At 47.8% G+C, this 16,532-nt stretch overlaps 1 protein-coding gene across 1 annotated transcript in view; it reads right to left on the reverse strand.

Annotated features, from left to right (window-relative positions):
* CASQ2 (calsequestrin 2) overlaps nt 1-14,730 on the reverse strand; it is a 32,323-nt gene extending 17,593 nt beyond the window's left edge. Inside the window, exons 1-2 of the mRNA XM_064644429.1 lie at nt 14,281-14,730; nt 1,283-1,367 (exon numbers count right to left, since the gene is read on the reverse strand). Of these exons, the coding sequence (XP_064500499.1) occupies nt 1,283-1,367; nt 14,281-14,514 (319 nt within the window). The 5' untranslated portion in view covers nt 14,515-14,730. The remainder of the gene's footprint in view (nt 1-1,282; nt 1,368-14,280) is intronic.
* Between the last annotated feature and the right edge of the window lie 1,802 nt (nt 14,731-16,532).

Raw genomic sequence — 16,532 nt, forward strand, 5'->3', positions numbered from 1 at the left:
ACTGGGGCTAACTTCTTCCCAGATGTTGAACTTTTCATTCAGGTCATGGTTTGGCCTCATCTGGAAAAATTCTGTACCAGGAACTTGTTTTATCTTGGCTATCTATCTTACAGTATATACTGGGCTCTAACTGGCAGCTCAGACTTTAACAACCTGTCACTATGGAAAGTGGATTTTCCTGAGGGCTGTGCTCACTGTCTGGAGAAGGCTGGACTGTATGAACATCAACAGTGATCTAGAAGTGAGCTTCAAACTGTCTGAGGCTTATCTGGCCTTGGCGAAAGGGTTAGAAACCAATGGGAGAGAGGGCACAGACAGCAGGAGGCAGATGTGAATGCAATATCACTGCACTGAGGACTGAGTGCTACTGCACTTCATTAGAGGCTCCAAAATCAGCAGCATTGGCCTCCTGTAAAGCAGGACAGCAGAGTACCACAGGTCAAGGTGGTTGGTAGTTTGTTTCTTCTCAGAGGAGCAGAAGCTCTTGTCTTTAGTTGAGCTCCCACTACCTCACACAGCCTCTAATTTAGGAAAGAAAATTACACTCTGATATGTCTAAACAGTCTCTGACATTAAGCCTAGTGGTATATTTGTGTGCTGTTTTATTTATGTGCCATAGTATTTCCATATTGTTCTGTGGGCTAAAATATGAAAGGATTGTCAGTCCCTGTAATGCAGCTGTGTCCAGGCTCGGGCAGTGCAGCATCTTTCCACCTTTAGAACAAGTTTCCTCTTTTGCTCTGGGGAGCAAACCAGAACAGTTTGGCACCTGGCTGCCAAACCATTGCAAGGCTGTGGCTCCCCCTTTTGTTGACAGAGGTCACCCTGCCGTGGGGCTGGTGACATTTGGGGATCTATGTTATTTCCCTGTTATTCTGATTCTACCCCGCTGTATCAGTTATGTCTCTATGTAGGAAGAGCATGAAGTTACTCCATAGCATCTATTTACTGTTCCTGCACAGCAAGCTGTGAGCTTACACCTTGTCATCATTACAGCATGAATTGCCTTTCTTTTTCACTTGATTCTGTTTGGTTTTGGTACTCTCAGACAACAAGGTTTTTGCTGAAAAAGTCTTTCTGGGTTCATTCCTCTCATCCTCACCCCTACCCCTCTACTTGATCCTGCCCTTGGTGAGGTGGGCAGGTGGTCAGTGTGCAAGTGCCACCAACATCCTCCCTATCCTGGTAACAAGGATTTGGCTGCCCTCTATGGGGCTGGCTGTTCGACATCACTCCCACAGCCTCTCCAAGCTATTCCAGAAATGTCAGACATGGGACTCACCTAATTTTTTGGCAAGTTTGGCATCCTTCTTGGAGTCTACCATCCCAAAACCGATGCTTCTGGGCTCCAGGACCTGAGCTGCCAGCTGTGGGAGGAATCAGAGAGCCCAACATTAGCAGCATTGACACCACAGGGTAGCTAAAGGGCATCACGCCCCACTAGCATGGCATGACAGACACAAATGACCCATATTCTGCTTTTGAACAGCACCGGTGAGTGGGATGTGTCACATGCTGCCTCTCTGCTGAGATAACCAGAGGTCACAAGGGTTGGGTTTCTTCCCATTGTGTTGCAGCAGGGATTTGCTGGCACTACCACATGCTGTTCGCAGCTGTTTGAGACTGGCATTGGGAGAGGGCTCCTGACTGAATCAGAGACGCTAAAGCAGTGGGCATGGCTGGAGGAAAAAGACCCGTGCTACTGACACAAAGCAAAAGCTGTTTCCTCCTTGGTGCCTTATTGGCCTGCTTCAGGGGAATGCAATGTGGGGGCACTACCAACATTTTAACTCTAGAAGTACATGGTGCCAGGTAGCAGTGGATGCAAACTGGATGGGATGCAGGATACTACAGCATCATGTTTCCTTCATGCATGCAATGGGGTGGCCAAAATAGGCTCACTGTCCTATGAAATAATTGAAGTCATGTCTCCTGTCCAGGCTTCAGTAGCCCCCCAGGTCCTGGTCCCCTCTTTTCGCTAAAGAAATGCATCTAATCCCAGCCATGCTTGTGTTTACCTCTCACAGCTTCTCTAAACCACTGCCCCCTGTTCCCACCATTTTTGACGAAGGGGCCTCTTGAAGATATCGAGTTCCTGCCTGTTTTGTGAAAATAGATATGTGAGGAAAGGAGAGAAGCTCTGCAAGGGCCCCATGGTGGGAGCAGCCCCGGGTGAGACCCTGTGAATTCCAGATAGGCTCCTAGAGATGCAGTGACCCTGGAAAATGGGTCCACTTAAGCACCAGGTGACTGACAGCCCCACTGCAAACATGCTACAGACCATACAAGGTGATAATGATGCTCTGAGACCACCAAGCAGCTGTAAGAGCCTCTTCCTGCTCCCTCTCCCTTCCTGATCCATGAATGCCTTGGTCTTCTTGCTATTCCTCCTCCCAACCCTGTCGGAGAGTGGGGGATGATGGAGATGAGGGGTCAGGGGTCTCTGGGATAGGAATGTCCCTATTAGGGCACAGCTGCCAGTGCTCAGCGGTAGGAGAGGGGCAGATGAAAAGCCATGACCAGAGATATAGAGGGCTGATTTATGAGGAAGCCCCCCTGCCCAACCCATTTTAGTGCCTGCCCCAGAGTCAAAGCCAGTTTGAATGTCACCCAGCGGCGCTGCCACCGCAACCGTGCGGCCCCGTGGCTCCCCTGTTATAAATAGCTTCTGCCTGTGCCCAGCCACTGTGAGAGTGAGCAGCAATTAAATTTGCTGGGGAGCAAAAGTGGTGGGGCAGCTACCTCGCCTGTGTGGTGGGGCGTCATGGGGCCGGCCAGCTCCCTGTGCTGTCAGCACCCAGCCTGTCCCCGAAATTCTGGAGGATGGTGACAGACACCCTGATGATCAGGTCTCAGGACCTTGCTTGAGCAAAGGGGAGTGATGAAGAATGTGGTTGTTTCCTTCCTTCCAACAAATATGCATCCCCAGGCCTGTTCCAAACCCAAAGCCCTCCAGGAGGACATAGTCTCCACCAACCCTCACAGCAACACCGCAGCCTTGAACCCCCTGTGGCTATCTGTCCTGTTGTCCTTAAGGGGACACCATGTGAAGCAAAAGGGGTGCTTCTGTTACAGAGGAAACAGGCATCTCAATGCTCTTTCCTTGCTCTTTGCCAGTGCTTTAAAACAAAGGTAAGGCTGCACGTTTGGGGCCTGTGCCATGGACACTGCCTGAATGGGGCAGAGCACTGATTCATGTTTGCATATCCAATGATGAGGCATCTGAGCACTAGTTTGACTGGTCTGGCATCCCATCTCCTGGCTCGGGCCACGGCTGTACATCTTGGACCACCTGAGAGCAGTTGGCACCCAATATTGCTGTGAGAGATGGACACCTCTTGTGAACTCTCTAGACATCTCCAAGCAAGATGGTGAGAGAAGATCCCCCATAATGGGTATCTGTCTTTCCTGGACAAGGGGATGCAGCCTGTAGGATCATCAGCTTTCTGGGACATTGTCAGGATGCTTGTTGGCAGTTGTGCACACCAGCAAGAGGTTCCTCAGAGTCAATGCTTGAAGCTCTGGCTGCTCTGTGACCAGAGGTAAAACACAGAAAGCCCAAGGGAAGAAGACTTGTTCAGTCATGTCCACTCCAGCTGATACTTATCTAGCTACTCAGAGTTACGTCAGCCATGTGCCAGACAAAGTCAGGGCAGTTTAAGCCCAATAGTTCTTAACCCCTGCACACAGAAGATGGTTAAGGTTTCTTGTGGGTGTTTGAAGAAGGTCAAAAATGTGCAGAAAAGCTGCAACACCTGCTACAAACAAGTGGTTGGGTTGACTGCAAGAGAGGAGGCATTGATCAGGAGTCATGTATGTCAGTATGCAGCTCACACGAGGTAAGTCTGGAGAGGTGTGGGTGTAGCCACGTAGCTGTGAGCATGAGATCTTGCTGGGAAAGAGTAAATGTGTCAAGAAAACATGGGTGATGTGATGAAAGCCTCTTTGTATGAGACTCTGAGAGTGCTCAGTGGTCAAAAATGGCCACAGTAACGCTGGAGGTGTGCCCGTTGGTGTGGCAGGGCTTGTGTGACTGTGTCTAGCAAGACTGTCTCTTGGAGGTGTATGTATTGTGGATATGAATGTTTAGAGATGTCCCTCTGAAGAGGCTCATCCCGAGAGAAGATGTGTAACAGTGTGTGTATAGGAGCATGCATGTGTACAGGGTGTATGTGTGCCTGTGGGTTATGTTTGTATGAGGGACAGAGCTGGGAGCCAAGCAGGCACCCTGGCTCCTCTGCTGAGACCTTCATGCTAATGAGACAATTGGGAAAGCAGTACAGCCTGTGCTCATCCTCAGAGCAGTGTCTCACAACAGGGAACTCTTTGTGTAACATGAGACTCTCTTTAGCTCTTTCTACTGTGGCAGTTCCTGGGGGCAGGAGACCTTTGCAGGGTGTCAGTACCTATATGGTTGCTTTTGAAAGTGCCAGCTATGCAGGGCCTTGGTTTCCCTGCTTTCCACTGCAGCAGGCGAGTCTGACCAGTGCGTAGGTGAAGATATGTTCCCACACCTATACTTCAATCCCGTATGGCAGCAAAACATGGAGTATGCCAGAGGCACAGCAGTTTGGCTAGTTGCCCCCTACTCATTACAGTATCAAGCATTTATATATCCCCTTACAGTATTTTCTGATTCCATAATGCTAGTGGGATTTGAATGCAGATAATGTTTCTAATCTTGACAATCCTCTTGGCTCAGGACCTTGGGTCAGAGGCAACTGTAATCTAAGAACACAGCCCCTCCTCCTTCCACTCCTCCTCCTCATGCTTTTAAATTCATATTGCTTGAAGTCTTGGCCAGCCAGAGGCCTTGCCTTTGTGTCAGCCTCTATAGTGAGTAATTTAGCTTCAACAGCTGCATAGGGAGATGGAGAGTATAAACCGCCCTGGAAGAACTGGACCTACTGATCATGCAATCCCTGAGGTAGAGCAAGAGATTTGGGCAAGCAGAGTTGGCTGAGAGGATGAGCAAAGAGCCCAGTATCTTGTAAGCTCAAATCTCATGCACATTTTCCAGCTCAAATCTCGTGCACAGCCTTCCTCTCATGTGCATGAAGCCTTTGCAATGCATACTTTCTAACCACAGGATCACAAGCTCTGTTCTGTGCAGCCTTTGGAAAAGGAGGTGTGAGTTTGGGTGCACTCCTCCTTTCTTCCACATGGCTCAGGTAATAGGCATAATTGAATTTAGGTAAACATGAGGGAGTGCATGACCCTCTGGGATGCGTGAGACATGCCAGCCCAAAGTGAAGCTTGAGTATCACCGAGTAAACAAGAACCACCTCATCTTGTATGGTGTCAGCAGCAACAGGCACTCTGAATAATGGGTGTGGAAAGACACAGCTCCCTGCCGAACATCTCAGCTTCACACCCACTGTACCTATCTGAACTTAGGTGTGATGCTGGGAAGCTTTTGAGATTTAAGTTGCACGGGGTCATTCTAAAATCCCAGGTTATACAGCAGTAGAAATATCGCTGTCTGCCTGACCATGCTCCTATTCCAGCTGCAGACAACACTGATTGTGCCAAACCTTGCATTTAGTGTCAGTTTTGCTGCTAAATGGCAGACAAAATTCAGCAGAGAGGGTTACAAATGGGGGTGGGAGGGGTGGCTGTCTCAGCATGGTCAGATTTCTTTGTGGAGTGACATTATGGCATTCTGACCTGGATTTTCTTCCCACTTCTCTAGCACTAAGCTCCCACGGACAGTAAGGCTCAACTTTCTTAGCTGCTCAGGCTGAGAGACAGGTGTCTGGGGCATTTGGGTGTCTGAAAGCCATTGTAAGTAAAATTCTCTTACACATGGGGAGCTTTCTGTTTCCCTATCTAGCAGTGGAGGAAGAACAAAACTCCAGCAACACAAGGAGAAGAGCAACAGCAGCTGATGAGGAAATGTTCCACAAGAAATCTACACTTCTCTGCTACTCTCTTTAAAGCTGCAGTTGATGTTGATGGTCAGAAACTGGTTGATGAAATGATGATGATTTTATATTCAAAAATGTTAGGTTTTTATTTTCAGAATCAGTAGGAGGAGATGGCAAGTGTCTAGGGTATTTCCCCAGAAGTTTTGAATCTTAACGCAGGGCTCATGCCTTCATGCTATATATAGTTGGCTTCTCTGTTGTTTAAGCCAGTGGACAGTTTCTTGGAGAGCAGAGAGGGTTATTTCTCCTTCGTAGTGCTGTGCTGTCTCCTCTAGCATTCCCTTGCATAGCACACTAGTAATGTTTCAGGTTCTTCCATAATTCAGGCTGGTAAATTAGAAGTCCTGAAGCATCATGATGATCAAAGAGCAGGGCCAGAAGCCTGTTGAGCAGTTGCCACCAGAGAAGTCACTCTGCTGGCAGTGAGTACTGAAGAAGAATTGTGTGTCCCACCTTCCAACGCATTTCCACCACCTGAGCTGCCTGGAGAGGTTGAACCTCCCCTCCTAGGGATCACTGCTCCTTGGACTGAAAGGCAAGTCCCCATATATGGGACACCCAAAGGTCACTCCCTCAGAGGTGGCTTTCACAGGTAATGCTCCAAAAACACTGCCTTGGAGCTTTAGTTGGTGCACAGCCACTCAGCACAGTTAGACATACGATGTGCTCTTTGGCTGCCTCCCTAAAGGTTTCACATAGTTAGGGCTGTATTTTTATCTGCTCCTGGCATCCCTAATTTTAGCGAGCTGTAAGCCAAAGCGCAGCCCCCTCAGCCATGAACTAACCGAGGCTGATGCCTGTGCCACTGAGCACCCATGGGTGCAGGGGCCACCTGCTGCTGCTCCCAGCCAGTCCTCACTGGCACTACATCACAGATGTTTTGCCAACTCAGCTGTGCAGCTCGTATGCCAAGGACAGACGGGGACGTGCGTGTGTGCACACATGTGCTGCCCCAGGCTGTGGGGTTTGGGATTAGGCTGAAGGCACACCCCTCTAACCTCCCCTTTGGCAAAAGGGAGACTGAAGGTGCAATTTGGGGGCTGTCCCTGAGAAAAGCGAAGCCGTTGCTGCCTTGTTGTCTTTCTGGTCTCAGAAAGATTGCATTGAAACTGACAACTGGATGGGGCTGTGAAGCCCATGCAGGGCACAAGCTGGTTCCTTTCATTAGATGCTGGAGGAGGGAAGCATGCTTGGTATTCAGCCCATTCACCTACGCAGACCACTGCCCATGTCATTTGTACGCCTCCAGCTCCCAGGAACAAGCTGGATTTCTCCACTTTCTGACCAAGTGGGTGTAAACCAGCACCTCTGAAATCCCGGAGAGTCCAGGATGCTGCAGGCAAGAGCTGGGAGCTCTGGTCCTGCATCTGCAGGAAGGATTAGGGAGGCAGGGCCCTGGGGGAACAGAGGGGTCCTTGAGACAAGAAAACCTTTTACCCAAGGAGTGAGCAGAGAGAAATAAGAACTGAGGAAAGCTTTAAATATACACAGCCCTTTTTGCACAGGGTTCGAGGTGTCAGAGGTCTGCTAGCTGACGGCTGTCTGTCTCCTGCCAGGGCTGGACAGGGTTCCCAGAAAAAGGACGTATCATGTATGGCAGCTGGCCTTCACCGGAGCTGCGTCAGAGAGCACACAGGAATGAGCACCATCAGCACTGCTCAAGAGGGAGCACTGACCCTCCCGGGGCACTGGGGAGGGGAGGAGTGACTGCCTGGGAATTGAGTTCTTCATTGTTGCTGCTTGCTCTATTTCCTTGGGCAAGTTTTTTTTCATGTATGTAGGTAAATCCCAATGTGCAAAGGAGAAAAAAGAAAATAATTTGGACCTTGCTAGGCCTTTCCTAGGCCATGGATTTCTTGCCTGGGTGCCTGTTATTTAGAGACAGAGGCTGCAAAAGGATATCTTTGGTCATCAGACCCATAATCATCTCATTCAATCTCTGTCACAAAGCGGTCAATGTCCATTTAAAACTGGTTAGACTGTTCTCCCCTTGAGCCTTCCTTCTCTGGTGATCAGGGACTTTGTAGTTCCAGACTTGTTTTATTCATAGACCATTTGTCCTTAGGCTTTGAGTTTAAATAGCTCTTCTCTCTCTCGGGTGTTTAAAGAGAATTATCATATCCCCTTTCCATTCTCCCTACAAATGATACTCAGGCATGAAGGAAGGGCAGTCACAGGCTTTGATTAGTTTAGTTTTAGATGAAGAGCACTGGCAGACCAAGTTCTGGAATAAGGTCGGGGTGGGCGAGCATGGCATGGCCAACCATACCCACTCTGCCCCGCAGAGCAACAGCTGCCCCAGCCTGCGGTCAGGATCCTGAGAAATGTCAAGGTCCAGGGTGGAGAACATGAAATGATAACTACAAACACCACAATGTCCACTGAGTAGGCAAGTATGAGCTCAAGCAAGCCCTCAGGACAGGCAAAGGAAGAAATTCACCGTTGTGAGAGTGCCGTTGTGAGTCCTGTCCCCCAGGAACCAGCCCAGCAGGAAGGCACTGGGAAACCTTGCTGGCACTTTTTGGGGAAGCTGACTAGCGTGTCAGGATGGCCAATACCAAAGAGGATGGACTTTTCAACAATTTTCCTCAACTGCATTTCTGAAGGGAGCAGTGACTCAGAAGGAGTCTCCATGCAGCTCAAGGTCTTGCATGGAAATGGTCTCAAATTGCACCAGGGGAAGTTTAGATTGGATATTAGGAAAATAATAATATTAGGAAAAATTTCTTCACTGAAAGGCTGGTCAAGTCCTGGGACAGTTTGCTCTGGAAAATGGTGGAGTCGCCATCCCTGGAAGTATTTAAAAGACATGTAGTTGTGGCCGTCAGAGGTATGGTTTAGTGATGGGCTTGGCAGTGCTGGATTAATGGTTGGACTCGATTATCTTAGAGATCTTTTCCAGTCTAAATGATTCTATGACTCTATGGCACCTACAGAGGTTGTCTGCAACAGCTGGACAGTGAAAAGAGCTCATTGCTTCAAGGCCAAGGAAGCCTGCAAAGACTAAGCAGACTTGGTCTTGCACTCTGTGAGCAAAGCTAACCCAAGCTAGCAGGGGTCTGCCATGTCTCCAGGGGACATTTGTATCCTTTAGATCCTGGGATTACAGCTAGTCTCTGCTCTAAGATCTGATGTCAGTACAATCCTCTCTCCAATCATAATTTAGCAGATGAGAAAGGTGCCTTTCAAAGCACAGTTATGGCTTTGAAAGTGGGTTCTTATGTTAAATGCTGCTCGTGCAGCCAGTTCAGACTCACTACTGGGAACTGACAGAGGGACTTCAAAGAAAGAAACATGGCAATGATAGGTAATGCAGCCTTGGAAATTATTTCTATCACTGCTATACAGAAAGATCAAGTAACATAGCTGTCCCTGGATGTCAATGTGCCCATCTGTGAAACAGGGAGCTCTCTGTAACTTGTTTTTGTGACTGGCATATCAGTAAGTGAAATCCTCCAGGGTGCTGCTGCTAAAAATCGGTGGTGTGCTGGCTGTTGATGAGTTGAGACCTACTTACATGGCCTCAAAGGGCAAAGTAATCGTTGCACATTTTTTCCTTTTCCTTCCTTCCTTATTTTTTGCATTAGCTTACTTATAGTGGAAGCCACATACCTTCAGTAGCTACATACCTCTTCTCTTACCACTAATCAGACTGGTTTTTGCTAGGGCAGTTCTCCATGAACTTTCAGTACAGGGTCACTGTTGCACTGAAGAGACTAAAATATCTGGACTTGATGAGCCTCTCTTTTTTAAGGATATTACACATGCACACAGATGGCAAGGGAAGAATGACAGGGGAGCCAAGACTGAGCAAGTTTCAGCAGAGGAAAGAGCTTCACAAGTGCAAAAGGAAAGCCCCTAACCCCACTGCTTGTTATTCTTGCTACATGATTCCCTAGAGAGAAAGGCTGGCCCACTGGAAGGCAAAACTCCCTATTTAGGAGATTCAGAGATGAGAAGAAGGGAGAAGGTCTGAGAAGTGGTGGTATGAGACAGGGTAAAGTATGTTAGGGGAGATACAGAGCAGAAGAAAAGCAGAACTGGTATTTCTCAGCTTCACTGCTTTGATCTTTTCCTCTCTTGACCCTTCTTCATTAAAACTGAGACCCTTTAGGACAAGTAGCTTTTTCTGTTACTTTCCTGTTAAATAATTATTTTGATTGCTTGGCTGTTTTGCCTTCTTCTTCACTGTGCTCACCTCATGAAGTGTGCAGAGCTCTTGTAAACATTACCACAGACTAGAAATAGCTACTGTTCACTCTGGGACTGCCTGGTTCAACCTCTGCACTGCCCTGTATGAAGGATTTTCCCCGCTCAAGATGTAGGTGCTTTCCAGTAGCCTGTGGAGCAGAGCGGAGTCATAGGAGAAAGGCAAGCAAAGGAGAAGAGTCCTTTAACCTGAGCTATGAAACAGACTGTGCTCATGATATCTCTGCCCTGGGTTTTCTTAGACCAATCCTTCTCCAACCCTTTTCCACCCTACGCAGAAAACAGTAGGCATCTCCAATCGTTGCTTTGGCTATTATCCTGACAGATTAATCCAACAGCCCCTAGCTTTTCCACTGGGACCTAAGGGGCTGTCACTGCTATCCCTGGAGCTGTTGTCATGGACAAAGGATGACAGAGGAGCTCCTTTTGCTCCCAGAAGGGCTCAGTTGTCCCTGGATCCTGTCCTTACCAGGTGGCACCCAGCAGTGTAGGTGGCAAGAGCTCTCAGGACTGCTTCATGGTGGTTTCTAGTCTAGAAAGGGACCCTGGGCTGCGTGGGAATCTGGTGATGATTCCCAGTGCACCTGGGTGCAGGGAACTAAAAACCCCATGTGCTGTGCCAACTGTAATATCAGCCTGATGACATCATCCCTTTTCTGGTGATAGTGGGTGTGGACCCTGAGCTTTGGACAGTGTCAGTCAGTCCTCTAAGATGGTCTTTTGTTTTGGGAAGGAAATGTTTCCTATCATATCACTTCTCAGTCTGCTGTTCACAGTTATAGTTTGGTGAAGTCCTTAAATAAGTGCTTAACTTTACTTACGTGCTGTCAGGTTTTCAGTTTTATTTCCTAAGTATATGATAGCCTTGTGATTCTTTCCTCTATCCACTCAGGTCTGTCTGTCAACTGCCTCCCCTAACAACTTTATTGGCTGTTGGCCCTTTTGAACCAAATTTTCCTGAGTCACTGATGTCATGCATAATAAAGCTATTGCAAGTTTTGTGAAGAGCAGGGACTTGGAAGGGGAGAGGCTGAAGTGCCCTGAAAGAAGAAAATGTTGCCATGAGAGCTCAAGCCTCATAGAACACCAAAGGACTCAGTTAAGAGAGAGCCTCATGTGCTCCTCACTCCTGGGAGAGGCCCCAGTCAGATCTTATTACTGATGAGCTACATATTTTAAGGAAATCATGCTGGATCTCTCCTGCTCTTTTCTTGGTGTCTCAGATAATTCTTCAGTTCTTTGTTCTTTGGGATTACTCATTTTTTATAAGGTGCAGGTGGGAGAAACAGAAAGGGTGGACTTTTTGGGGGTTTTCTGGACTTAACATTTATTAAGCCCATTTCCTTCTGTGTGCCCACACACACATGTACATCAGGCAACATGATGTAAAACTCAACCACCCAGCTCAGACCTTTGCTTGGCTCCACACCTGCCTGTGTGTCAGATGGAAGCTTCCAATTACTCCTAACGATGGACACCAGTGCCACTGTATGAAAGCAGGGCTAAGGACATGATGTTTTCCAAGCTGTGGAAGCAGCATGTCTCATTGTAAAACAACAGGAAAATTGTCAGTAGAGTAAGGTGGAAAAACATAAGGTGCCCCAGAAAGGAGCATCTTACCATAGGCAGCACCCTGCACTGGGAGCCTTCCAAGCCAGCTGGCAGGGAATAGTCAGGGCTGGAGTATTTACATCTTAGATACTTCATTTTAGGTGTAAAGGACCTTCAGCACTCAGAGCCATGAACCCTCTACTGAAATTAGATATGTAAAGCCTTCCTGAGTGAACTTTTCCCAGGTTTGGCTGGAACGAGAGCCCGGTCACTGTTCCTGTGCCCACAGAGCAGCTCACTACTCTGAGTATGTGCTCAAATTACAGGAGAGCTGGGTTCAGTTGCTGACTGCTTCTAGGGATACTGATCCCAGGCAGCTCATATCACAGGTGAACATAGCCAAGGAGCCACTGCAGCCATTTCTTTCCTTTTCCCTGTGCTGGTGAACATGCAGTGAAGTCCAACAGCTGGATGAGCTCTGGCAGAGAAAGTTGAAAATTACCCCCGTGGCACATTATGGTTTGAGGTGAGGGAGGTGAATGATATCACACGAAAGAGCAGATTACAACCTGGCTTGCCTACTCCTTTCCTGAGTGGTCCCATGGTTGAATTAGTACAGAAACTGGGAGCACTAACACCTTGCTGGGCTGTATCCTGTGCAGGATAGGACATATTCTAGCTTCTCTGTTGCCTTGTGAGACCCCCTCCCCATCTGATTCCCTTGACTGACAAAGGCAAAGAAATGTTCAATCTGCAGATTGCTCTGTGGTTGGGCTGTCAGACTGCTGCTGTAGCAGTTCCCAGTCCAGGGGAGGGACTGTGAAACTGTGAGACATGCACTGAATCAGCATTGCAAGTGCTTGGGAAATTTTGAGGTCAAAGCCACAAGTGCCAGCTGATGTGTGGCACAGTTAGCTGGTAGATGAGCACTAGGGGACTGAAGCACTGCAATTGTGTAAAGTCTCCTGTGGGTCTAAACCTCTGTCTCTTGCCCAAGGTCACATAAGAAGTCCATGGCAGAGAGGCAGTCAGAAACCAAATAAATCATGAGAGTCCTAAGCTCATGTTATCAACTGCTGAATCCAAACCTGAAAAACAAAAGTTTTAAGCCAGATTGTATTGAATCCATCACACGCTTGATAGGTCTGATTGCTACCATAGGTTTAGGTGTCATGGGGACTCAAACTGATAGTACACAACAGACCACAGAATCACAGAAACATAGAATGGCTTGGGTTTGAAGGTATCTTAAAGATAATCTAGTTCCAACCTCCCTGCTGTGGACAGGGACACATTCTACTAGACCAGGTTTCCAAGCACCCCATTCAACCTGGCCTTGAATACTTCCAGGGATGGAGCATGCTTCTGTCAGGTTTCTATAAATATGTCCCTAGTAACAGTTTGCCACCTATCAAGCACAAAATAGCTATCCTATTAAATAACAATGGAATTATACCACCAACAATACTCATTTCGGCTGGAGTTCCAGCATAATTTTTTTCTTTTCTTTGCCAAATGTTATTTGATCACTCACCTGCAGAAAGTACCTGTTGCCTGACAAGTGACTAAAATCTTGTTAGTTTTTAAATCTTTCTTTCAGGTAGTCATGAGGCTTGCTGAGGAGGTCAGCAGACCTTGAACTTGACACTGGACTTTTTTGGGTCTGAGTCCTCAGCAAGCATATTTTCTAATTCACGTTTGCTATACTTCTAGGGATGCAATGCATTTTCTCTCTGGATCTGATAAATGAAGTTTAAGTGTTTCTTCTGCAATGCGCACTTTCTTTCCAAATGTGTCTTTTAGCTAAGAGGGACTGTTTGCAGGCCTGTGGCAGGAAACGGGCACCTAACAATCCAGGCTTGCAGCTGTATGATTCCCTAGATTACAGCTACACTACAAGAAAAAATGCTACTAATCTACACTGCAATTTTTACCATGATTTATTTTACTGAGGATTCGTTCACAAAAGAATTAACAACGCTCTTTTTCTAGCACAGAAGTGAATGGTTGCATTAGCAAGCAGGTATAGACTGATTCCAAGCAGGCAACTAAGTGTTAGAAAAACAAAAAGGGATTTAATGCTGCACCAATGGAGAGATTTTGAGATGGGGAGCTAGGACGCCTGTGTGCTGCACAGCTTGATAAGGCTTCTTGGCAGATTTCTCCTAGTGGGATAAAAAGTGGGACTGAATCCAGAATAAGAGTGGGATACTGGCTTGCACAGAATGAGGAAGGATCAAAAAATTTCAAGCTATGTACTCAGGTTTGTGCTGAGATTTGAGAAAGCTCAGCTGAGCTCAGTTCATGTTGCCGAGGTTTGCAAGGTTACTCGCTATTGCCTGGGTTTCTGACACACAATCCAGAAAGACTATTTCCCAGCAAACAACTGAGAAGAGCACAAAAGAGGCTTTTTTTCTGGGCTTTGTAGAATTCAGGCAGGGGCTAACTCAAATGCAAGTAAACAAACACAGACTTTTGGGTGCTCAGCCTCCCCTGCATGAGACCGTTTGACTGTCCTGTCCTGTGGCTCCTCTCCACAGCTCTGACCAGAGCTGTGATACTGATCCCGACTGGGACATGCAGCAGCACTTACCTCCAGGACCATCTCTGTCATCTGGAACTGCTTTTGGGAGATCTTGTCAGAACTCACAGGCTCATGGAAGAGCAGGCAGAGCATGTCATACTTCTTCAGAGCCTGCTTGTAGTTCTTCTCGTTCAGGTCGATCACTCGGTCTTTCCCATCGTAAGTGGGGAAGTTCAGTCCCTCTTCTGCCTTGCAGCAGAAAAGCAGGTAAAAACCTGCCAGGATCCAGCAAGTTGCCTTCATAGGGGTGCCCTTGGAGTGCAGCAAAGGGTGGGTAAATGTCCCTCTCTTTCTTGATTTGGGAAGAGGGGGAGACCAAGGCTTCAGGTGAAGTTTGAACTGAGTTTCTCTTTCTGCTGCCTTCCTGGTGACCAGCCCAAACACTGCAAGGCTGGTGGGGAGCAGCAAACTTTGCTGTCCTGGACTCACAACAAAGAGAGAGACAGACAGGAGAATCTGTGAGGCCAAGCCCTGGATACCTTACATAGCTGTGTCCAGCTCCCGTGTCATTAGGAACTCCATTTTTAGGAAGCAGTTGTTTCAGGCTAAAAATAAACCCTGCAATGAATAAAAAGGACAGATATGACACTATTGAGGGACTTGCTGGCACTCTGCATCATCTGAGAGAGAGGGAATGAGCAAGAGGGAGGGAGTGGAAGATGTCAGTCCTGGGAATATGCAGGGAGGGTTTGTGAAGGGACAGACCTCACTTATACAGGGAACCAAGGCATACTTGTCCTACTAGGACTTGACAAAAATAGAAGGTATTTACTGCAATGTATAATAAGGGTATCTCTCTTTGCATCCCTTTGGGCATCACAGTGATTAGGCTTTTGATAACAGATCTTGGGTTAAACAGTTTCATGAAGAGCCTTCTCTGCACCACGAAAGGAAAAGTCCTGTTTCCTCAGCAGCAAAGGAGGTGAGCACTCCTGGGACTCCCTCCTCCTCCTCCTGCCTGGGGCACCGTCCCGTAGCTGCTGGCTGACATTCAAGCTGTTTTCTGAAGCACATTCTCTGCTTTCGGGGCAGCAGGAGAATTGCTCGCCCTTGGATCTGTAATCTCAAAGCAGAGGGAAGTTTGTGTTGCAACCTCTCATGCCCACAGCACTCACCAAGTCCCACACATTGCTAGTAAGTGGTTAAAACCTAATCGTACTAAGGGGGATGAAGGGTGGGAAGCGTGTGCCTAGGCCAGCATCCAGGCAGGAGACAGGGCTCTCCTCAAGAGGATAGTCGGATGCCACCATCACCACCAGCCTTCCTTTCTGTTGGACCAGAGTGGATTTTTCATGTAAACCTGTTGCATTTCTGTTGCAAGTTGTTCTGCATATTCCTTCCTCTTCATGTCTGGGGAATGATGATCATTTCCTCCTTCCCTAGGAGCTTGGCACCAGTTGCTGCTTTGCTGTATCACCTGCATAACGCTGCCGGGGGAGAGTGGTTCTGTGGCACAGTGTCTCAGCTCTTCCCCTCCTCTGACCAGAGTGTCACCTCTGCCCCATGACTGGCAGCAACAGGCAGGTGGAGGCAGGCCAGCTGGCCACAGGCCAGCACCGGGGCTGGCGTGGATCCGCTGGAGAAGGCATGCTGAGGGGCTGGCAGAGAAGAGCTTGACAGGGGGCACGGCTCCCTCCCCCTGCCAAAGTGATGTGCAGACAAGTGGCCTTATCAGGCCTCCTCCTTGCATGCTGCTCCATCACAGCCTTGCTCTATCCACACCGGGAAAGGGATGACATCTCTTCTTGGTGCAGCTGTTCCCATTCAATTGTAGGTCCGGGATTATTTCAATATTTGGGGCAAAAGGCAAGCATTACTTAGCTATTACAGAATCAAAGAATCATTTAGGCTGTAAAAGACCAATAAGTCCAGCCATTAACCTAACACTGCCTAGTCCACCACTAACCCATGTCCCTAAGCATCACATCTACACATTTGTTAAATACCTCCAGGGATGGTGACTAAAACATTTCCCTGAGCAGATTATACTTATCTCCTGGGTAATTTAGGAGCACACATCCCCCTCAGCTTTCACTTCCGACCTGAACAGCCCACAACATACTAACTGAAACTCTGTGGGCAACAGTTTTCAAATCTGTCTTGTTTCCAAAGTCTTCTCTTACTTCTGCTCATGCTTTTTCAGAAGTTCAATGTTTGCTGGCAACTTAAACTACTAATGATGAAATCTGAGGAATCAGGGTAAAAGCCAAAGGCAGACAGCCTCCAAAGTACACTTCCTACAGAGGCACCCTTCAGGACAG

This window comes from Pseudopipra pipra, chromosome 2 (assembly GCF_036250125.1).
Source record: "Pseudopipra pipra isolate bDixPip1 chromosome 2, bDixPip1.hap1, whole genome shotgun sequence".
Taxonomy (NCBI): Eukaryota; Metazoa; Chordata; class Aves; order Passeriformes; family Pipridae; genus Pseudopipra; species Pseudopipra pipra.